The 24,812-nt window shown below is 43.7% G+C and overlaps 1 protein-coding gene across 8 annotated transcripts in view; it reads right to left on the reverse strand.

The window, feature by feature from the left end:
• Positions 1–24,812, reverse strand: part of MARK2 (microtubule affinity regulating kinase 2) — an 87,106-nt gene that overhangs the window by 36,786 nt on the left and 25,508 nt on the right. For 7 of the 8 annotated variants that reach the window (XM_075281490.1, XM_075281496.1, XM_075281495.1 and 4 more), the window contains exons 2-3: positions 2,055–2,252; positions 781–834 (exon numbers count right to left, since the gene is read on the reverse strand). In XM_075281490.1, coding sequence (XP_075137591.1) covers positions 781–834; positions 2,055–2,252 — 252 coding nt within the window. Of the gene's footprint in view, positions 1–780; positions 835–2,054; positions 2,253–21,207; positions 21,255–24,812 lie in introns of those variants that run through there. The other variant, XM_075281494.1, reaches the window with a different exon arrangement.

Below are 24,812 nucleotides of genomic sequence, written 5' to 3' on the forward strand. Positions count from 1 at the left end.
CTGCTTGGTGGCAGATTTAGCTATATTTGGGGCCATAGCCTTCAAGTGGTTTTCCCAGTAACAAAATCATCCCCTATACAAAATAAATCAATGAGGAATAAGTGCCTAAATGATGGGGGTCAATGTGAGGGGGACTACAAGTGGTGACAAGAATAGAAATATCTAAACAGCATGTTTTCCTAAAAGCGACCTCAGTGTCCGCAATCGGTCATATGCATATAGTCTTGGGATGTGCTCACAAGGTGAGATAAGGGTGATGATTATACCATGATATTCCAAAATAAAAAAAAAACTGCAACATTACCACAACATGTAAATGCAGCCATAATGTTTATAGTCGGTACTGTAAAAACATTATCAACATTTACTAAAAGTGATATTTAGTGATTGGAGCAGATTTTTGCAGGACAAATTCCAACCAGGATCAGGGATTGATACTGTCAGGACACACAAAAGCAGCATCCTGCTCAAACTTGCCGCCGATACTGCGACTGATTCAGCAGCACGAGACTACAGCTGGGTAGCACCATTGTGGCTGGGTCTAAATCAAAGACTAAACCCACAGATCAGCTTTCTACTATGGGATGCACAGGGCTAGAAAGTGTAGAGGAATCAGACACAGGACTGAATCAAATTCCTCTTCATTTTCTGAAGCGTGAATGACCCCTTCATATTGACACCTAGAGTAAGTAACTGGACAACGCTTGTCCAAATCTCCTTCATGGCGGCCGTGAAGGCTCTGATAAATCTGTATAGTAGTAAAATTGCCTCCCCGCTTACCTTTTGCAAACTAGAAGAATTTAGTTGTGTTTTGTCTATAATTTTTACAGCAACCTAAAAAAGTAGAGAGAAAAAAAAAAAGTTAGACCAACTATAAACCAATAAGACAGACCTGTTGATACATTAAAAGGCAGTTAATACATAGGTTACGGTCTATGCGCTGTCAGCGCTTTAGGATTGTGCAATATGATCGTGTGACCGCATTGTTCAGGATCTGCATGCTATCCTGTGAAAATGCTGAAGGCTCTCATGTTGACTTGCTTGTGAACATAGCCCAAGGCCGTGGATGATGAGGTCACATAATGAAATCATGTATATGCTGATATAAAGAGCTGCGGGACATCGATCTGAGGCTCCGTCCTCATCTATCGTATTACTAGAACATCACGAAAGTGCTGGCATATTAGACACTAAGGAGTTTCACAACAAATCCTACTGACTATAATGAAGGCAGGTTTCCGTCATGGGAATGCATTTAACTGGAACAAAATAGCACTTTTTTTTGGTCCCAAACTGACTGGATCTGAAGGAGCCTCCAACACAGATGTGAACACAGCCTTGGGCTCTTTTCACATTGCATTCCACCTGCACATTTAATGTATGTGCCAGGAAAGCTCCAGGTGCAGACGTAAAGGGACCCATAGGTCCAGATTATAGCACTGGAGGCCCAAAGTGTGCCCTGCAGAAAGTAAAACAGAAAATTACTGTTGTAGAGAACTTAAAGGGATAGGTTTAAGCGATGCCACATCTCTGTCTCATTAAAGGCAATGGGACTGAGCAGCAGCATGGCCATGTGGCCAACAGACATGATGTCACTTGAGAAGAAAGCAGCCATATTTTTGAAGTCCTGCACAACCCCTTTAAAAGGGGTATTTCTTTCTCAAACATGGCCAAGAGGGAATTCAGTTTTGATTCTCCCAACCACTCGGGAGTTACAAAACCAGGGTGCCATGTGCCAGAGGGGCAGAGTAACCCGAGGGTCAGTAACCCAAGGGCTTTCATCTAGAATCTGCCAGGTAATATTAACTCCCTGGACAACCCCTTTAACGGTGTATAGGAAAAGTGGCTTTGTAGAGTGGAAAATTGTACCGCATTTATTGATGCTATGTGCCTGTATTTTCTTACAAAGCCAGCTTTAAACTGGAGTAAGGGGCAGTAAATTGATGAATCAGAAAAAGTGTGAACAGACCCCAAACCATTAAAAAAAAAGTAGAGATATAATTAGACCCAGACTGTCAACATAGCCAATGGACATCAGGTAAACCTATTCTTACCTCTTTTCCAGTTAAAACATGGCGAGCTAGCTTGACCTTAGCAAAATTGCCCTTGCCGATGGTTTTGAGGAGACGGTAGTTTCCGATATGCGGCTGCTCATCTGCAGAGGTTGGAATGGAGGTGCGACATCTCAGCATATTGGGTTTGCTATTGCCGCCCCCGCTGCTTGTCTTTGAGTCGGCGTGACCCAATGCAGGCTGTAAAGTTAAAGAAAAAAAAAATGTTTTAGTCATCTGCCAACAGAAATCATGAAAATTACAAATTTGGTGCTTTTTGACAGACATGTTTAAAATAATACTGGAACTGAAATACAGGAAAATGTGATGCCCATAGTACACAAAAGCTTGTTGGCAGAATAACTTCTTTGAAGATTTACTTATATAAGCAGTAACAGGCTCATGTGGAGTTCTTGAGGTGGACGCGGGGTGCCTACAACAGAGGAGTTCCTAAAATGGAAATAACCCTTTAACTACTGCAATGATGGCTGAATAGCTGGTAACAATTCCCAACCTCAAGGATGGCACTTTCAGAAACGGGTTTGTGGGCGCTGCGCTCTGCAGTTTCCATAACTCCCATAGAAGTGAATGACTCGGCCGTTACACCAAACCATTTCCTTAGCTCCATTCTCTTCCACTGGAGTTACAGAAACAGTATAGGCCATGATGGAAAATATCCCATTATAAAGATACTGTATATACTCGAGTATAAGCCGAGTTTTTCGGCATAGTTTGTGCTTATACTCGAGTCAAGCGGCAAGACTCCTGTGGGAGGCCGCTGGAGCAGCACTGCTGCCGATAGGTGAGTGAATGAGGCAGCGCTGTCTCCAGGGTCACCCCAAGATGTTTCCAGAGTGTCTTTGCCTTGGAAGTTTCCAGAGTGTCTTCTTTGCCTTGGAAACATCTTGGGGCGGCCCTGGAGACAGCGCTGCCTCACCACCCACCTATCAGCAGCAGCGCCACTCCAGCGGCCGCCCACAGTCAGCAGCGGGCCTCTGGCTTATACTCAGGTCGGCTTATACTCGAGTATAAACGGTAATATAGAAAAATAAGTCACAGGAAACCAGTTCAACATATGAAGAATCCTCTAGAAGAACGGCCAGCAGCTAGACATTAAATGTGCAACCGAGGTAGCCGACAGGCCACTATAGTACAAGTACACAGTGCGGCCATGACACTGACAAGACGCAACCACCGTGCAGGTCAAATCTTGACAACCAAGTCAGCTGCCATAGTATTCCACTCATTTATTACAATCTAATGGTTTATGAAGTCTTCCATATTACCACACAGCCATTAACTAAAAAGACTCAATAATAATAATAGTGACTACTACAACATGTGGCATGGCTACCCACTTATTGTACGCACCTTGTAGTTAACCCCTTATAGGTAATATGAGAAGCAAATAATGAATCTTTTCCAAACGCCACAAATCAGATTTCTTAAAAAGATTTTACAAAAATAAATAAAAATTAAAAATGAATGAATGAATGAATGAATGGCTACACTGTAGAGTCAGAACCAATTTTGTCAGGAGTTGGAAGTTAAAATGATTTTTTTTTCCCAATTATATCACACAATTATTAATATTGTATAAAGTAATACATTTTTCACATAATTGATTTTCCTAGGAATCAATCACTGGCTTTTTAATAAAATCTTTACTACTTCAGCCATTGATGAAGGAGCTGAGCTGTGGAAAAACATCGTAGTCGGCGATCGGCCTACTGAATCCATAGCCCTAACCTCTACCATTGGAGTCCGATCACCTTGTAAACAATCCAATGTGACGTCTCCTGAACTCCAAATATTTTTAAGGTTTCACAAAAATGCAGAATACTTTGGATTAACTAGAAAAAGGCCCAAAAATATACATTTTGTACACATACACACATATAAAATGTTATTTTCAGGCCTCGGATGGCGTTTTACATCAGGCGGTCAGAAACACAATAAGTCATGGGTGATCGGTGAGTCAGGTAAAGCCGGATGAGAGACAAGCCTGAGCAAGCTACGTCCCGGCTCGGGGCTGGGCCTGTGTTTCCATAGCTCTGGTAACCTGCGAGAGACAGCTAATTGCAAGGAATGAAGCAGTAGGGATGGGTAGGAGGGTGGAGAGGAGAAAAGTTATTCAAGGCTGATCTCAGTGCAGTCACTCCACTGTAGAGTGGTGCGTGGGCAGAGTATATAGAGGAGGAGCGGGGGAGGGGAGATTTCAGAAGAAATTAGAAGATGAACACAGGAAAGGGAGCCAGCTGATGACCTGTCTGAGTCAGTCAATACCAGGGACACGCTCACATTAAGTACTCAGGCTGGGTTAAATGGATCGTGAGTACAGCCTGAAGCCGAAGGACCGCGTCCCTGGGCTGGAAATGTATCACTTTATTCTCTCGCCAACATACAGGATGAACTTGGGCGAGAGTTCAGGTTTTATCCTTCGTGAATTTATTATATTAATGTTGAAGTTGTAAAATTCAAGTCATGGGTTCACGTTACTGTGGGGGGTTTTTTCCCTTTAAAATAGCAAAGCAATATATAAGGTTTAGTGATGGCTCTGCCCATTGAGCCTTCTAAGGGTCTGACACTTCCTGTTCTGTAGGTATCACTTCACCTCCTCGTCATCACAGACAGGATGTAACACCTCTATTATACAGCTGGAGGTAGATGACACAACTTGGCATAGATTTCAAAGCAGGCACCTGGCCCGGGAGAGGGTGCGCTTTATTTATGGAGGAGGGTGCCGCCTTGACATAAATGAGGGGTAACCTTGTTGGCGAGGGAACTGTAAGAACCGGTGTGGATAACATCAGTGCTCACGAATCTGCCCCAATGAATCAGTTTTAATACAGCCATGCGTTGCTACAAAGCAGGCCTCTGAACTGCTGTTAGGAGAGCAGAATAGCAGCCACCAAAAATGGCTGCCCCCATCATATACAGAAAATAGAATAGAAATATCATCATCATCTACTATGTACAATATCTGGATTTAATGACTAAGCTGATGTCAGTGATACAAGTGTAAGATGACGTGAACAAGTCGTGTAATATTGGAGCCGAGCTTTCTTTGGCTATCTGCACATAAGCTTATAAAACAGATTTCTTTGTCTCTTGGAGCACCAAATCCCTTTAAAGGTCTTTTTAAGATATAAACTGCAAATCTCCCCGCTAAAGCCTCTTAAAGCTCGTTGATTCACAACATTGTGGCTAATATAAAGTAGCAGAGAATCCCATTACAGAAGACGCGGTGTAAAGCTACTACTCGACAGACCTAGAGGACGGCCGGGCACCGAGGATAGCGCTCTGACTGTTTAACCCCATAAGGACGACTGCTATAGAATATCCCCATCCCTTGAAGATTGTAAGCCCTCGCGGGCAGGAACTTTGCTGCCATTACGTCCACATTACACTTATGTATACCGTCTTCATTTTCTGCAGACCTATACACTGAAACATTTCAGTTTCTTCACACCCATGTCCGGTTTTGTTTTCCCACGGACCGTGGGTCTGCAAAAGAACAAAAACTAAAGCAGGTTAATTTTATTTTTCACTGATGCATCCCATCAATGCAAGCCTATGGGTCTGAAAAACAACAAAAAGTGGCATCTGCGTGTTACCGGTTTTTCATGGTCCCAGAAACATAGAAAGAACCACGAACAGCGACAGAACCACGGACCTGCAAATATGTGGGGTGAGATGTTGTCTGTAAATATCATGGACATCGGAATACAGAATCTAGCCGTATTCACATGGCAGTGAATCACATAGCCCAACATGGGAGGTGTCTGTCATGGCCTTGGTGCGAGAATTTCTGTGTAACTTCTGCTGCAAAGGCTGAAAGGACCTGCAGCATACGTGAACATGCTGTGGGTTAGACGCCTATAGTGCAGGTCAATCTCGCCCACTTTTTTATGGTTGTTGTTGCAGCTAGTGGATGAGATTTGGTGACTATTCCCACTAGGTTGTGTCCAGTGGAAACACAGCCTTACGTTTTGGATAAAAACCATCATAAAAATAGAAGATAAAATAAATCCTCGTGTGAACTCTCTAGCAGCAACATAGAACGTGAAAGCAAAACATTAGCGCGCCACCAATGTCCGGCCCTGGGGTATTATTTCTATTTAACCTTTTCATAGCTTGCCATTACTAAATTACTATAATACAGACGTATAGCACACTAAGGATAAAAGCCTAATTCACAACAAAGAGGTTTATCCATTACCACAAGGACCTCAGCAGATACTCCATTAGTGATGGCCACGGGGATTGTAGACGGTATGCTTCCATGAACAATAGGCTTCATTACAAAATAAGCTACAATGAATTACTTGTATTATCCAGACTCAGAAATCCTGGTTTTGGAATTAATGGGGTTTTCCAGGAGATTTAATTGATGATGCATCTTTAGGAGAGGTCACCTATTGACCACTGTGGAGTTCATACACCCAGGACTCCTGTGGACCGCTGTGTTGAGCAGCAATGGCGCTTCCTGACCTCGTGTTCTTCGGTGACATGGCCTGATTGCAGTTCAGTCCCATGCAAGTGAATAGGCTGAGCTGTTCTACCAAGCACAGCCATTGCAGAAATGTACAGCGCTGTGCTTGTCAAGTATTAAAGAGGCTGCGGCACTCAAGCAAATGCTGAAGCCTATTCCAACAGCTGATCAGCGGGGTGCCTAGGTGTCAGACCACTGATCATGTTTGAGGATCTAACAACTTTTGGAAAAACTCAAATATTGAGGACCTGTCCAATATCAGGACCAAATGGCTAACTGAACGGGGCACGCTGGAAGCAAGCACAGCTCTGTACACTGTAGAGACACTACCTGATTACTACAGCACGTTACTACATGCTGCATAGGCAGCACAGTGGCTAGCACTGCAGCCTTGCAGCACTGGAGTCCTAGGTTCAAATCCTGCCAAGGACAACATCTCCAAGGAGTTTGTATGTTCTCCCCGTGTTTGCATGGGTTTCCCCCCACACACCAAAGACATACTGATAGGGAATGTAGATTGTGAGCCCTATATGGGACATTGACTGTCAATGTCTGTAAAGCACTGCGGAATATGATGGCGCTATATAAGCATAATAAATACAGCTCAGTGCCATTCAGGAGTATGAGACATCGCTTGCAGTTCCATTCACTGCCACTACAAAATGTATGGAGTTGTGCCATAGTCCCTTAAAATCAGGAGCGGGCCCCTGGTGTCAGACCTTTGCTAATTCACTATTGATGATCTACCCAATGGATGGGCCATCAATATTAAAGTCCTGAAAACCTCCTTAAAACTGAGGCCCCACGTTGCAGAAATGCAGCCTTTTTTGTTGCTGATTTTGCAGCTTTTTGAGCCCAGAATGGCTACAAAGGGAATATGAAATACTGTATATATGAAGTTCTTATACTTCTTCCTTCTGCTCAATCCACTCCTGACTATGGCAAAAAAAAAAAAAAAAAAAACCACAGCAAAATGTGCAACAAAAAAGCTGCATTTCTGCAACGTGGGGCCTTGGCCCTAAGCAAGCAGGGCTGTAACGGGGAATTATAGGCCAGATCTATACTGGCTGAGTTACATTCTGGTTGCTGTAGTAATATCCAGATAGGTTCCCGAGCTGTCTATATCGCCTTGCAACGTTGCCGTAAACCAGTTCTTTTTATGGCATACAAGTGTTGTAGTTTTAGAAGGGGAATTTATACAAAGACTGCGAGGTCACGCTGCGACTTCTCCTTCTATACGTTTTCTGCCTCTAAACATAACCAATGATTTCCTAGCGAGGACGGACAGATTGAGATACTCTGAATGTTTAATGTAAAACCAAGAGGCACAGATGCTCCACTTAGCTCTCGCCTCCCACATTACTGAGGATCCCAAAGTAGGGCTGGCATCTCTCTGAAAGCAATCAGTTGTTGCAGGCCAAATTGGGCTCTTCCCTGGTACCAGATCCATTTTTTTTTCATGGATAACCATGGAAACCAACGCATTTCTCAGTCTGTGTTTCATTTTGTGTGGGTGTACGCGAGAGGGGTGTGGGGACCTAGGAATCTTTTCATGCAGGCAGCACAGCTCCATGGTGGGGACAGTCATTGTAAGATGACATACCTGGATAGAGATTCATTACAATACAAGGAGAAGACACAAAAGACATTGCGTGGCTGTAAGATCGGGTAGTTTCTTTTTATAAATACTATATTTAGTGATACGGTAGTCTCAGGATTTCCATATTATATTTATTTCTTTATCAGCAAGAGCATCGACAGATCAAAGAAGCCGGAACTAGAAATCCCGATCTCGTCTCTATATACTGGCGTTGTTTCCAGGGTAGCTTCACGAAAATGATAACATTTGGGGTGCATTTTTTATTTTTTTGCAGATCTGTGTCCCCATGTGGGGGGAATCCTTACGTTTACCCCGCTGAAGCGAGGACATAGCGTTATGGTAGACGGTGTGATCATTTTCCACACCTATCAAACTGTTCTCTTTCTACGGATTACGTCGCACCTCTGCGTACATGTGTAGTCCTGGTCTATGCAAAACAATATTTCTAGTAGTGTAGGAAAAGTTTATTCTTCTGCTTACGAAAAAGGCAGCGCCTCCTAATTTACATTTGCTTTGTAATAACACCTTGGAAAAAAAGAAATTGCGTGACTCAGAACTAGGCAAGGACGCTCAATTCACAATTGTGCTATACTAAAAGCTAATGCATGGAGTTGGAGCAAGTAAAGCACATGGCTGTACAGACACTGCGCCCACTGGATGCATTTACTATTATTTCTACATCTAGGTCTCTCTTTAGAAGTTGGGTACGCCAAGGCAGCACAACAAAGGTTATCAAATACTAAGAAATACAAAGGGACAAACCTTGTCCGTCTGTAGTTCATATAGATATATAATATATTTATATGCCATAAATGTGTAATAACCGCGAGTCACTTCTGAATAGACTGATGCCACAGCTGCTGTGAGTGGTGAAGTGGTTGCACATATTTGACTTTCTCCATTCATTTCTATGCAATTTCCAAAAAACAGTAGCCTACTTATCTGGTGGTTTCGGACTCCCACAGAGATGAATGGAAAGAGGTGATCATTCACCTCCATCCATGGTGTCTGCGGGACAGGGGTCTGGATAAACAGACGATAGGTTCACACCTGCATTTGGGTCCGCTTGGGGACCCCCCAAAAAGACAACCTAATCAAAAAGGGTGAAAAATGCAGAGAGAAGCGCTGCTTGCAGGTTCGGAGACAGAAACCCCAAATGGATAACAGGCGCTGGTGTGAACCCAGCCTAAATAACTAATGCTCTGGGTTCAGGAGAGGCCATCAATGAAAGATCGGCAGAGGTCTGACAGCCGGGCTCATGCTGATCACCTGCTTTCGGGTGAGTGCTGCAGCCATTTCAGCACTTCTCAAGCACAGCGCCATACATTTGTACAGTGGCTGTGCCTGGTATGGCAGCTCAGCCAGGCTTGAATAGGACTGAGCTACTATTAGGACCGCAATCTCACATGGCCTGATGTATCTAACAGCTGATCTGCAGCTCCGGGTGTCCGATTCCCACACATCTTCAACTGATGACTTACCCAAAGGACAAAAAGTCCCAGAAAATCCATTTAGGCCGGGGCCACGTATTGTGAAATGCAGCGGGGGGAAAAAAAAAGCGTGATACGTTTTGGCCGCGGTCTTTTCTGCGTTTTTCTTTTGGCTGCAGCTTGTTACATGGGCCTTAACCTTAAAGCGACGTGCCCCAGGGGATTACATCTGTGAGTCGTTGTAGCATAACCTGTCTCTTAAGCATGTACAGTGGATCCAATGTCTTCTACTAGACTGTTTTAGCTACTTAAGACGGGCCAACTATTGAGCTCCAGCGCAGACCAGAGGGACTTCTCTTGATAGTCAAAGGACCCATCAGGAGTTTAGGGCATATCTTGTGGATACAGGATGCAGTTGTGCAGGGCATGTACAGGTTGGAAATACCCATTTAATACCGTCCTATTATTGTAAACCCATCACTTCACCAATAAACTTGCCACGTTACAGCATAATATGGTATATAAAGCAGAGTTCTGACTAGTGGAAAGCTGGATTGGGTCATCATATAGTCTCTCTCAGCAAACAACGAATTAAGACTTCCTACAGCTTTCCTGTTATTATAATATTACTACTTGTGGGGCTGGGATTATATATACACATGTGTGTATTTGCTGTATACAAGCATGGGTTCACCAAAGGTGAAGCTACTTTGCAGCGCTTGCATAGCAGAGTCTACGTTTTCTAGGTAATATGTCATTACACAGATGCCAGATAAGTAAACTGTAACTAGTAGACAAATCTGATTACTTTAATCCACAATTAATTACATTTTCCAAAAGACCAGCAAAAAGCAAACAATGTAACATGTCGTGTTTCCAAAGGAAGTACTACGGCATGTGTGTAAGCCATTCTAGTTCATCCATAGTAAATAACATGTCTGACCCATGCGGTACCTCCAGAACTGAGGCGCTCGGCTTTTTTAAGAACTCCCATGGAAGTGAATTGATAGTGTCTGGAAGCGATTCCACATTCAGGACACATACACTGCCAGCGGTGTAACCAATCCAGGACCCTGAGGAGCCCCCAAAAATTCCTTCTGCCACATAAAAACATACCACTATTCTAAACGGCACAAGGTAGATGCCCCCCCTCCCCCAATACATATTTTAAATTGGGGCCCAAGAAATTCAGGCTACAGTTCTGTTCACTACTCGCCGAGTGTGCATGTATATGGCCTACTACATGTGTGGATAGCACTGGTAAGGGACACTTTAATATACATCAAACAAGGGCAGCACGGTGCCTCAGTGGTTAGCATTGCTGGTGCCTCAGTGGTTAGAATTGTTGCTTTGCAGCCCTGGAGTCCTGGGTTCGAATCTGACCAAGGATATCTAAGTAGTTTGTATGTTCTCCCCGTGTTTGCGTGGGTTTCCTCTGGGTACTCTAGTTTCCTCCCCCATTCCAAAGACATACTGATAGGGTATGTCAATCCCTGTCCCATAATAGGTTCACAATCTCCAATGTCTGAAAAGTGCCATGGAATATGTTGGCGCTACAAGGTATTATATACCCACAGTTGGTAAGCTAGCTTGTAGTTCACTAGATATATAGACAGTATCAGAGTATTCCTATATGGGGCTATAAATACTCACCATTTAATATGACTGGTTTATTACATACGCCACCCAGGTTAAGAGAGTGAATCACTCCACTTGCGAGTCACATAACCGTGCAAAGCCATTTAATACAATTAATTCTCTTTCCCCTAATATTGTACCCAAAAACACATGGATAGTGCATTGCTATAGTCTGGACCCAAGATATTATCCATCATCTGCACGAACAGTGGCACTGCAATGAAGAATGACATGTCGCCCCCTACTCATCAATGACCCTCCATGGGAAGGTGCACACACTGCATCGCTCTGCCCCTTAGAGGGCAGCACCTATTAACATACAGTCCTGCAACATGCGGATGTGATAATAATGGCAATAGAGTGGCATCCGGGGGAAACTGAGGATAGAGCTGGAAATTTCATTCTACAGTACACTGAAATATATGCAGAGGTCATACCCTATTGGCATGGCTGGTGTCCTAGAGGAATTCACATTTGGTATATTAGAACGGTTGACCTTTAGCAAACTAGGTTGGTGTATACGTGCAATGGTTTAATAGCACCTTACTGTACAAGTAAGCAGGAAAGGTACTGCATGTCTATTGGGGATATAAACAAGATGTATGTATAGGCGCCATCAGGCATTCAATAAGAAAAAGGCAATATAGTTACATGAAATATCTTCAGACACGTATGTCCAGATTGAATTACCATACATACAGCTGTAGCTCAGACACAAGGCCGTCTTAGAGGATACAATGGCTGCTGAGTCCTGACGGCCAATGGCTTTCCATGTAACACTGTGTAGTAATGGGACAGAATCACTTTCTATCTGAAAACCTGCTCAATTCTGGTATAAATAGAAAAGACCTCTCAGGTCATCAGCTTTGCAAATATACAAAAAAAATATATGTAAGGGTTAATTCAGACAGTGATTTTACTGGAATACTGTATATAGTGCTGCAATAGAATAGCAGGTTATTACACTCTATGTATCCAGAAGCAGACTCCGCCAAATACTGTACACGATACTCTGAATTGAGGGGGGAGGGGGTTAGACCCCTAATAATCCAATACGAACAACCAATCCCAAAGATTGGTGGCCTACCTACGAGTAGGACTGGCCACTGGACTCCTAAGCACTGACAGAGGCGGAAATTCAATCAATAAGTTACACTGAAGTTTTTCCGCATAACTATAACTCAATCTGTGCAGCTCCTCCTGCTTAATAAGATACTGGAGTGAGAGAGAGGAGCCCGCTGTTCATGGGCGGCTAACTATCCCTATACAGGGGTCACACTAACAATAAACTGAAGCCAAAATGTAACAGTGCCTAACGGACACTACACAGTGTACAGAGCCATCTGCTTCTGGCTCCGAACTCTGACATCCAATTATGGGGGCGCAACGATTCGATACTGATGAAATATCCTAAGGACAGGCTTTGACCTAGTCTTTGACAACTCTTAAAATAACCAACAGGTGTCAATCCAAGTGAAAAGCAGGAGCAAAAGCTGCCAACCCAGAAGTCAGACATCAGCATAAAAAAAAATAAAATAAAGCAACCGAGTACTCACAAGCAGAGAAAACTTCTTCAATAACGTGGCTGTCATGGAGTCCCGTCACAAGCAGCGGCAGGATAGCGGGGAGCAGCATGGAGCAGTCACTTTACCACCAGCCACACAATTCTTCTATGCAGTAGACGGTAGTAAATAGGAAGGTATGTGCAAGGTTGCTTCACTTGCTTTTTGGCAGATGAAACAGCAGCAGGGGGGCAATAAGTCTCCAGCCGAAAATCCTCTCAGAGGCAGCAGATATAATGCGCCGCTATTGTTTTTCCATAGTATACACTGAAAAGTGCATGTAAGCAAAAACTGGTCTTCTAAGGCTCTATTCAGATCATGCTTTTACCTCCATTTTACAGATACATACAGATGCCCAGCCATTCACATACACAACAATATTAAACACACACACACAAAAAAAACAAAAAAACAAAAAAAACAAAACCCCATGACCTGAATAGAGCTCAACCTCAACTTGTCAGCCTGCCTGAAGACCGTATGGATAAGGGCCAGCCTCAGAGCCAGACGTCACCCTTCGGTCTTTCTTCTGTTCAACCATTTATAGTCTATACCATAGAAATTATATCAAGCGTAAACCTTCTTATCCGGTTAGAGTTCGACCACTAAAATCCCCCTCCAATCACTAGAATGTGGGTCCCAGAGTTATGGCGCCAAAGACACAACCAAAATTGGGCGTTCTTTTGTGGCACATCTGCAAGAATCGGCATTTACACAAAATAGCTTAAAAGCAATAAAACCCAGCGTTGCCACCGGCAAGTATGTTATGGCTAAGCCACTCCAAATGTGCCCAATATGTCTCCAGTTGTATAAGACAGCAAGGCTCGGCTCAACACTGCACACACCAAGAGGCAATACAAGAACAAAAAAAAACAAGAAAACAAACTGCATTTCATTTTCTGCTTGTGAACAGTGAAGTCCAGGTGTGTTGGATAAAATTGTTCTTCCTTATACATAAGAGTGACACCACAGGTTGTGCCCCCGCTTCCTGTCACACCCGCACGTCAAACTAGGACTTTTAGTTCAGAAGTTACCCATTTACAACATGCCATAGATTGCAGTTCAAGCCCCATTCACTTGACCGGATTGAGCTGCTGCTTTGCCAAGGAATGTGACGTCACCGATGAAGGAAAGTAGGGGCAGCACAAGTGAGCCACATCCTCTTCAAGCAGCTGATCTGTGGAGGTCCTGGGTATCAGACTCACTGATCATATATGAATTACCTATCTTAAGGATAGGCCATGCATACACAAGTCTTGGACAACCCCATTAAAGTTCCCATTAAAGTGGTTTACTGGGAAAGCCTCTTAAAGAAGGCCAGCAGGTACCCACAGGATAGGGGACAAGTGTCACATTGCTGGAGGTCTGGCTGCCGGGTTCCCCAACAAGTCAGGAGAATGGGGGACTGAAAGGTCGCAAACTGGGCAGCCCCATAGCAATGGAGCACTGGGCATGCAAACGCACTGGCTCTTCATTCATAGAGAGAGTGCAGATAGACAACCCCTTTAACTTCTTACCTCCAATGAATACACTTGAAATCGGCAATACCGTGACTGACTGGTTTGGAGGCAGTTCTGTTATTTCTAGAATTTTCTGTTATTTGTACCCAAGAATCGTAAAAAGCCTGCCCTACATATGACCAAAGCCCAAGAAGAAAAGGCAGCTTTATGCCCTGTGGTCTCTTCATGGTTTACCAGGCACAGTGCCTTTCATACATAGTGGCTGTAAGTGGTACTGCAGCTTAAAGCAGCTCTGTACAAATCAAATGAATGTGACAGAGCTACATGTAGTACAAGGCAATGCCAATATGGAATGTACTGCACCATACCTGGTAATGACGAGACCGCCGCAGCACCCCTTCACACAGCTGATCAGCGCCAATACTACAGGAGAGGTGATCAATAATAGTCCCAGAAAACCCCCCGAGAAGTGGGTTTACTACAAGCATTAGCAATTCTGTTAACAATAAGTCAAATTTGGGAGCCAAATGACATTTTGGGTCTCATTAGTGACCGTTCTGCCGCCATATTGAGCTATGAGGTCATCCCATTTTTTGGCATAGTTATCTTTCAACTAAGTAGCTAAAACATCCATTTTAATAGAAAGAGAATTGAGTGGAGAAATTTTGTTTCAGATACTTTTCTCATGCAGACAAAACTGAAAGCTCCAGGAAAAACCCCGGACTGTATGTGAGTCAGTGTGACTCAAAGGTCTGTGGATTGTACCGGAGCTCTCCAGGCAACGCGCTGCCAGCTAGCAGGTGAACTTTGGCTGCGATATCCATGAGGAAGTCACAGCAGCTCTCTAGTCACACACTCAAGATGGACATGTCCTTGATACGGTCATGACATAGCAAGGGGACACCGGAAGAGAAGCCGGCCATACACGGATGGTGTAGGGGACGTCCAGAGAGAACAGTATTCACCATACATTTACACAAGGGTCATAGAATGGCTTTGCACCCCCTGCACTCATACGGGGGAACAATCTCATATAGAAGCAGAAAGACTTCTCTCGCTCCAAGGTTCATACAACTATTCTTACATAGAGAGAATACCCCTGTAATACTGAGGCACCATAAGGCGAGCCCACTGCTCCCATATACAGAACTGAGGGGATATGCCGCATGTATAGATTTCTTATCCTGTAAGGCTATGTTCATATTTGTGCATGTCTATAGGCCAGGGGATAATCATACATATTAGGGAGAGTGTGTGCCTACATAGGCATACGGAGACTTACAAGTCATTCCTGCTCCGCTTGGGATTCTGGGTAAAAAATATGCAAATCTATTCTCCAGGATGTCATTAGGAGAACAGTGCCTCTGTATGCCGCCCTCTAGGGGCAGCCACCTTAACATCATGCATGACTCAGTTAAAAAGCCTACTGACATGATGCGGGGTTTATTGCCAAATTAGTATTTCTATTCCAAAAGGAACAGATTCCCAACTAAGTACAGCGCTGTTTCGGTCTTTTGGACCTCGTCAGCATACCGCAGGGATACTAATTTGGGAGACTTACAAGAATAGATTTGCATATTTTTATCCAGAATCCCTAGCGGAACAGGAATGACTTGTAAGTCTCCGTACTGCCTATGTAGGCACACACTCTCCCTAATGTGTATGATTATCCCCTGACCCTGGTCTATAGTCTCTCACTCTGCCAAATTAGTATCCCTGCGCTATGCTGACGAGGTCCAAAAGACCGAAACAGCGCTGTCCATAGCTGGGAATCTGTTCCTTTTGGAATAGAAATACTAATTTGGCAATAAACCCCGCATCATGTCACTAGGCTTATTAACTGAGTCATGCATGATGTTAAGGGGGCTGCCCCTAGAGGGCAGCATACAGAGGCACTGTTATCCTAATGACATCCTGGAGAATAGATTTGCATATTTTTTTACCCATTTGTGCATGTGTCACTCTAGGGGACTTTACTAAAATGTTGACCTGAAATTGGCGGACAAAGCTGGACGCACACCATTTTCGTCTGCTGCCTTCATTTTTAAAAACAGACTCCCCTCATCAATAAGAGATACATTTAACCCATTAGTGGCTGCCATTAAAGGGCACATTTGCAGTCACTAAAGGGTCCTAAGGCACTATGCACACAACATATTTTTCTATCCGTAATTGTAAAAGTACAGACCACTTCATTTCTATCGGTCTATTCACATTAGCGTTCGTGCCCGCATGCAGACCTGAAAGATGGACAGCCCATCCGTTTATAAAAGCAGTTCCCTAAAGACACTCATGTGAAGTTACTCTTGGTTTTGGCGCAAGAAAAAAAAAAATAAAAAGTACAAAACAAACAGAAAACACAGCTTTTCCACAAGGTGAAGCCTCAGCCTTAAAGGGATTGCTCACCATGTAATAAAATACATACAATGACTCCCATTTCTCCCGCAATAACCTCCCACCACGAACAAGTGACTGCTGCAGCAGTTCCACTATATTACATCAGACCAGACGAACAGATATGAATCCTGAGGAACCCCACTGACTAAAATGGGGGCAGCGTTTTGGTGACTGAATAATTGGTTTACCATGCAAATTTTATAGAAAACAAAACTATTGACTTTTGTCCAAAGACAGATTTGGCTGTGATGCAATTCCCCCTCCAAAAAAACCTAACAGATGAGATGATGCACACAGAGATCCGATCCACTAACCAGAAAGATGGTCAGATGTAACCATGGGTAGACATCAGTGCAAACCGTGAAGATCAACACTAAACTTAAGGCCTGACCTGTCAAAGATGGGAAATGGACTAGATTATAGGCTTTGGCTGAGCAATATTCTAGGGATTAGGCATGCACCACCGTCGTAAATTGTGAATTTTTTTTTTTTTCAAAAAGATGCAAGCTGTTTGATAAACTCTGTATGCAATGGGCTGTGCAATCTATTCCCTTGTACAGACAGTTCACTTGTATTTATAAGATCCATTTTATGAGTTACTGATCAAGTAAAGTAAGGAAAGGTGATAAAGGTCTGGCCGGCGGGGCCGCTGTCCTCTACTAAACACAAGGATATACTCCTATGGGAGGATGGAGCACAGGAACACTATTCTCATGATCTGTAGGGTTCCCATCTATCAGATCCCACACTAATATATGAGAACTAACTCTGTGGTGGTGGGCAGCAAGAGTGCAGACACCATTAAGGGCTAGTGACCGCGTATTTTAGTCCTGATTTTGATGCGGGAAGCTCCGTGTGAACTAGCCCTTAACCAATTGGCAGATATCCATATAGTCAATATACAGTACCTGCTGCCACATTACAGTATAGAGAGGCAGTGTCTATATATACCTATATATATATATATATATATATATATATATATATATATATATATATATATATATATACATACACACACACATACATATACACACACACACACACACACACACACACAGCAGCTGACATGATAGAGAAATGAAGAACAGCCGGTGGTACATATTGCATATACACGGTTGCCCCTAATAGTAAAGGAAGTAAAAATTGGAAAATGACTATGATGGCACTGCCCTGAGCACGAGCTGGTGCCAGGGATATTCAGAGCACAGATCCACAGTATATTGGAGATATAGAGACTTGGCAGTAAAAGGAATAGTTACAGTGATGTATGGCAGATCAAGCAATTCACCACAATGGCTCACAGGAAGGCCAGCTTGCAACACGGGTCTTGTACATGGTAAAGCTAATATAAGGGGAATAAAAAGAACAGGAGTTTACCGGGGCAGGCGCACAACCGGTTTTCTAACATGTACACAGTTCGGAGACAAACTCCATGTCCGGCTACACCAGAAAGACAGGCTGGGCTGCCCAAATAAAATGGGAGTCAGCAACATCTGTGACAGTCTCAGCAATGTCTCTGGTCACAAAGGGAACCTCGTGCCATAATCCCAGATCAGTGGGGCATTGGTGACGATCCCAAGGAATTGCTGAAATGGAGGAGCTGAGCGCTGCACCCCCTACAGATGTGATCAAGCTTTGCTCCAATTTCCTTTCAGGACTCCCAATCCCATCCCATCTCAATCCCGTGTTCTCCGCTCACTCAATGACCTAACACTTACATCCTCTATTATCAGACCCTCCCACGCTCGTATACAAGACTTCTCCCGAGCTGCACCACTTCTCTGGAATACTCTACCCCGGACAATCAGATTAACTCCCAATTTCTACAGCTTCAAACGCAAACTAAAGACGCATCTTATCAGACAGGACTATCACAATTTCTAACATAAACCCTTCCGTACTAAAATTAGAATCCCCAAAATTTAACCTTCTTCTGTTCCCGCTCCCACATTACCCCACATGATATGATGTCTTTTCAGGCTAACTTTATCTATCCAAGCTCCATCCACATGTTACAGGACACCACTAGTGAGGGCTCATAAAGTTTTGTTTGTGTAATGACAGTAACCTCTATTACAAAATTGTCTGAATACTGTATAAGCAACGCCGCCCCTGCTACTTCTTGTGTCACCCCTCTACCTCATAGATTGTAAGCTCTTGCGAGCAGGGCCCTCAGTCCCATTGTGTGAAATGACGTTCTTTGTTATGTATCCTTCTGTATTTGAACTCTGCAAATTGTACAGCGCTGCAGAATATGTTGGCGCTATATAAATAAAATGTATTATTATTGTGTCAAATGGCTATTTCCCTGTAATGTGGCTTTTTGTCTGTATGCAAACCCTACATTTTGTAAAGTGCTGTGGAATATGTTGGTACTATACAAATAAAGTGTAATATTACATTATATATTAGTACATAGATCCAAACAGCGAGCTACGCTTTCCTATACAGCAAACACATACAGGGCCAATGTGTACTAAAAGGAGAGGCTCTCCGCATATGGCTGTCCATCAGGTTGTCACATCTGTAATGCTCCATCTACAGCATAATGTGTTGCCAATGTAAAAAGGGCACAAATTCAGTCTGCACTGGGGGTAAAATAAGGGTTTGGACCCCATACGGCGAAAAGGACACAAGTGCAGCCAATGAGTGTATATCATGAATGAAGGCTTTTAGGAGCTTCTATTCCTGATCACTGACCCCTCTTCAGCCCCAGCCTTCCTTTATTGCCTTGGTTTGCCAGTTCATACAAGAAGTAGAGTACTGCCATGACAGTTTCACATGCTACGCTTTTAGGAAGTGCAACCCAGGGACTAGAATCGGATGTCATTCTGATTTCCAGGAGCGATAGGAGGTGAGAATACTGCACCATTGGTCCTATCCAATCATGAGGGCCCAATATGGAGCTAGATCAACATGATCAGTATATTGTCTAAACTCACACTGAACAATGGAGCAGTTTATGCCAAAAACACAGTGAGACGTAAAGTACACGACACATGGGGAGGACAAAATATTTGTATTAACATCTGTTCCCAAACTATAAGGAGAATCATTAAGGCCACGTTCACAACTGCAATGGAGTCTCTATATAAGACCCAGACTCAAAGCCTGCATGAAATCCGCAAACAATGGGGTTTATAGTCAATGGGGTCTACTTTGCTATTAAGCGGTCAGCCGTTCCCTTGTTCTAGTCCTACATTAACACTAGTATTTGGCTTATTTGAATAAAGAGCCAAATTCCTGGATCAAAATATTTTGCAGCTCTGCGATGATTTTCTTTTTCCATACTGTGCCACTAATGGTTTACATTGTATACCCCAAGATGTGACATCACTCTGTTACAGGAATGGATCCTCACAAAGCCGGAATCTAATTTTTTTTACCACCCCGAGGATCTTCAAATCCAAATACAGAATTCTACTGAAATCGATCAGTACTAGGACAACGAAGAGATCCCACAGGAATCATCAAGAACCGCGCTCTCACAGGATGGCAGTGCAAATTCTAATTTTTTCAGGTCACAAACACAAAACATCTGTTTCAGGGTCAACACCCCTTTGTCAAGTGTTCCTGTGGGGTCTTTTCATTGTCCTGGTACTGATCTTCTAACACCTTAGGGTGTCCAGACCCGGCTGCTCCCCACGTACAGAGAGGAACCCCCAGTTTAAATGGTTCTATTGTTCTTCAGGTAGTTGTGAACTATTAATGCACTTATTGTGAATACTTCTTTCACCTTGACGTGCTTCACTATGCAGCTCGGTGCGGTTTCTTCTGTTTTTTTTCCCTGAATCTATTGAAATCGATGGGACTGTTACGAGGGAGGGTTTTTTTAGATGTGGATTTGGTACACAAAAATTCAAGAGTTGCACCATCTTTAGTGCAAGTGAAAATCTATGTGCAATAATTGCGACTTTTTGTGTGTTGCACCCTCACACCACTTTCTATAAAGCGTGGGTGCGTTGGGGACAGGGCCACCAGCCCCATCAAATTCATCATCAATGACGCCAGACTCCTGGTATAAAGGACGTCTACACCAGCATGGAGAAGCACCGGCTCCTATGGGTGTACGTATACTACGGATATATTCACACAGCGGATCCCACAATAGCTGCAGGAGGATGAGCCTCACTTTCTGCCGTTTACAGAATTCTGGATTATCCCCATTCAATAAAAAAAGCAAAGTGCCTGTCACAGACTGTCATTGCCATTAATGGGAAGCAGATTTGAGGAATTTTCCGTTCTGATGCGTTTTCTGCACCACAATCTGTGTCAAAAGAACTAGAATTGAGCCCTGCCTAAATAATACAACCGCAAATCCTTCATGTAAGGTATAAAAACATACCGTACACATGGAGAATCACATAACCAGGCTGTGATCCATATTCCTAGGCGCTCTCTATTCCACTTCTGTGAACAGAACTTGACATCATTACTTGGTAACCACAGAAATATCGCGTCGATAATTACCAGCTAAAATTAACCTTCCTATGTCACCAAAGATATTCATCACTCAATACTTTCATATAGCTAATAATGATAATAATAACAATGCAATTATCCCGCCCTACCTGTAGGAAAGAAGAGGCACAACGGCCAGACAGAGCAGTTTGCGGAAGTATTCTTAGTGTACACAAAACAGGTAAGAGGGCAGAGCCGGGTGTTACTGTGTGTTTGAACAGTAATCCTCCACCCCTCCCCTCCCCTCCGTACAGCTTAGTAACACAAACAAAACCTTTAGATTACTGGAGTCACAGGAGATGAGACTGACCAGGCCGGCCGCCCGCCCACCTATGGTGAAGGCTGTATACATTAGGCTATATTCACACTTGCGCTGTCGTGTCCACCTGAAATGATCCTGCGCGGAGTGCGCGCGTTGCTTGTTTGTCCGATGCTTTCAATTTCAAAACCCCAATGAACCCAATGGGGTCAGTCAGGCTCTGTACGTGACTGCTATTTAGGAGTCCGCCCAGCTGTGCTTTTTCCCCCTGTTGGATATGTGGGAGAGGGAAGAATCGGGAAGACTGAGTTACCTGTCTGAATACTACGTGGAGAGATGGAAGCCCAGCACTCTAATCTATAATAAGGAGACATAGTGGGAGCCATCACTACAGGACAGCAATGGGGACAATGTCCAAATAAGCAAGAAAACATACAAAGCCCAATTTATTCCAAAAATGGTTATTTGGTAGGGGAAAAAAAAACATGTATATAGTTTATTCAGTGAGCTGACACGGGTGTAGTCCATTGGAGGCCCTCTCCAAAAGGTGAAGACTCCACAGACTGTTATACCCCAAACCACCCGCCTCACCCTACCTCCCCATATAGTGGTCACCAACTAAGAGGAAGACAAGACTCCACGGACTGTTATACCCCAAATCAGCCATCCCACCCCCCCATACTCTCCTCCTCGACTCCAAACCCCCCCCCCCATACTGCCCCCCTCGACTCCAACCCCCCCCCCCCATACTCTCACCCTCGACTCCAACTCCCCCCCCCCCACACACACACACTTTACTAGCTTTGGCAATGCCAGATAGCTCATTTCTGCTCATACGAGGTGCCAGGGGGTTATACAGGGGGTGAGAGACCTAGAGACCTAAAAGGACACATATCCACTCATAGACCTTGAGACAAAGAAGTGAAAAGGGAACACAGAGTGGACATAAAAATATATACATACACACACAAAAAATAATGGAGAACATCCAGCCTGAACTCTAAAAATCCTCATTTTCTTAGCCATAAGACAAGGGTATATAGAGGTGAGTGCCCTGCGTGTTGTTGTACCACAACCCCTGGCACCTCCCTGCACCACACAAACAGCCATGAAGTAAATCAGTCTTGACCATATGACTTAAATCCAAGCTAGAGACGGCTGCAATCTCTTCTAAGAAAAGAACAATAGTCATTTCTTAAGCACAAGTGAGTGACGTATCACATGTAAAGCCCTCATTATACAGCGACTTGTCTACTAGTCAGACGCATTACATATCACTCTAGTGAGTCAACTTCGTATTTCCTGCTCAAGAAAAATAGAAGCAAAAGCAAAGGGACAGGCTCCAGGTACATCATACGGTCTACAGAATGGCCAAGAAGCTGCTAAGGAGTCCTATTCACTTAAGGTTTTCATGTAAAAAAATCCTACACAATCCCATCAGAAATCTGACCAGACTAGACTAGACTGCCCAGAGCCCAGACTTGAACCCTATCGAATTGGATCGCCGAACAAAGGGGTGCAGCAGCCGTCCAAAATTGGTGAAATAACTTACCTGTCCGCTCCAAGCCAAATGGAATAAAATACCACCAGCCGTCATACAAGGACTTGTGGCAAGCATGCCCCAGAGGGTTGTGGCTGTAATTGCCGTTCGTGGAGGCTCTACCAATTATTGAATATGAATAAATGTTTTTCTATTCTACCACAGGTGTCCAAATACTTATTGGTAGACAGTGTATAACTAGGCTCGATCTCTTGAGACTGTCGCAAGGTCAAGTAAGAACTAGCCTTCGTCTGGCCATACAAGAGATCCCAGTTGGCCCAGAAGCTTTTTCGGCCAACAACCAGCACTCCCACGGATCAGCTCCTTGAAGAGGTAGCAGGACTCGGGTAAGGGCTTGTTCACATCTGCGCCCGGGACTCCGCTCTGCAGGTTTCCGTTTCCTGCACAAAACAGAGGCAGGAGACGGAAACCTGCTGGAATGTTTCAAGCCCATTCATTTGAATGGGCTTGAAAAGTCTCCGGCCGTGTGCGATGGTGAGCGTTTTATGTGCTCCGTGGCGAAATGTGTTTTGTTTTTTTTTTTAAAACCGGACACAAGAGTCGGACATGCAGTACTCTGTGTCCGGTTTAAAGAAAAAAAGAAAAAAAAAAAAAAAAAAAACAGTTTCGCAGCGGAACGCATAAAACGCTCACCGGCGCTCATGGCCGGACTCGGCATGACAAGTTTCCGTCTTCTGCATGCAGAAGACGGAAATCTGAAAACGGAGATCGAACGCTAGTGTGAACCCAGCGTTAGTGATCTCACGTTCATTCATTTGCTGACCGTATCTTTATGATATTCTGGGGATCTTCTGCAAAGGTATCTTATCCTGGTGATAGGAAATCTAATCTTAGATAAGCGGGAGACTGACTGCCAGGCAGGGCTGTGGAGTCAGGGTTGGTTCTAGGAAGGGAGGGGGGGAAAGGGTAATTATTTTATGCAATTATTAATACTGTATAATTAATTACAAGTATAGTCTGTGGTAGATTTACTGTCATAGGGATTCAATCACTGGCTTTTTACAGAATTGGAGGGTCTTTATAGCTTCTAGCTGACCATAGCTGTCGGCCATTTATAAAGCGGTTAGAGCTGTCCGTGGTTTAGCCATAGATTATTAGACTGAGCTGTCTGGAGACTCATTTGCATACACAGGAAATCGGGAAAATCACCGGAACGGCGGCGCGGAGAAGACTTCTAAACGTAGGAGACGAATAGCCTTTCTTAAGGCAAGTTTTAGTAGAAAAATATGGGATTCTAATGATAGAATCCCTTTAACTAAAACCTAGATGTTGTGTGAACAGAGTCTTATCTAAGAACTCCCTTCCACCTGAGAGCAAGTTCTCTAATAACTCCCCGACATATTTGCAGGTTCCTGGAAGGTGAACTTGTACTTTTGCTGAAATCTATGTCACTGCAGTTTTCATCCTTGTTCTGCTACACAGAACTTATTACTGTGTTTCTCCGAAAATAAGACAGGGTCCCGTTTTTTCATTTTTTTTTTTTTCGAAAAAAAAGGGATATGGCTTATTTTCAGGGCAGCCGAAGCAAATCACAATCTTATAAAATGGTTAGGGTTACATTCACAATTGATGGTTTACTGACTTACTGGCGCTCTCTCTGTATACCCTTTGTGTGCCCTTCCTAAGGCCGGGTTCACATCTATGTCCCGGCCTCCGCTATGCAGGTTTCTGTTTCCTGCCTGAAACTGGACAGGAGACGGAAACCTGCAGACATTTTTCAAACCCATTCATTTGAATGGGCTTGAAAAGTCTCCGGCCGTGAGCGTCTTCTGGTCTCTGAAACAAAACAGTTTTTTTTTGTTTTTTCAGATATGCAGGACTTTGTGTCTGGTTTAAAAAAAAAAACGTGAATGTGAACCAGGCCTTAGATTAATGTATTATACAATAGAAATACG

This window comes from Leptodactylus fuscus, chromosome 7, assembly GCF_031893055.1.
Source record: "Leptodactylus fuscus isolate aLepFus1 chromosome 7, aLepFus1.hap2, whole genome shotgun sequence".
Taxonomy (NCBI): Eukaryota; Metazoa; Chordata; class Amphibia; order Anura; family Leptodactylidae; genus Leptodactylus; species Leptodactylus fuscus.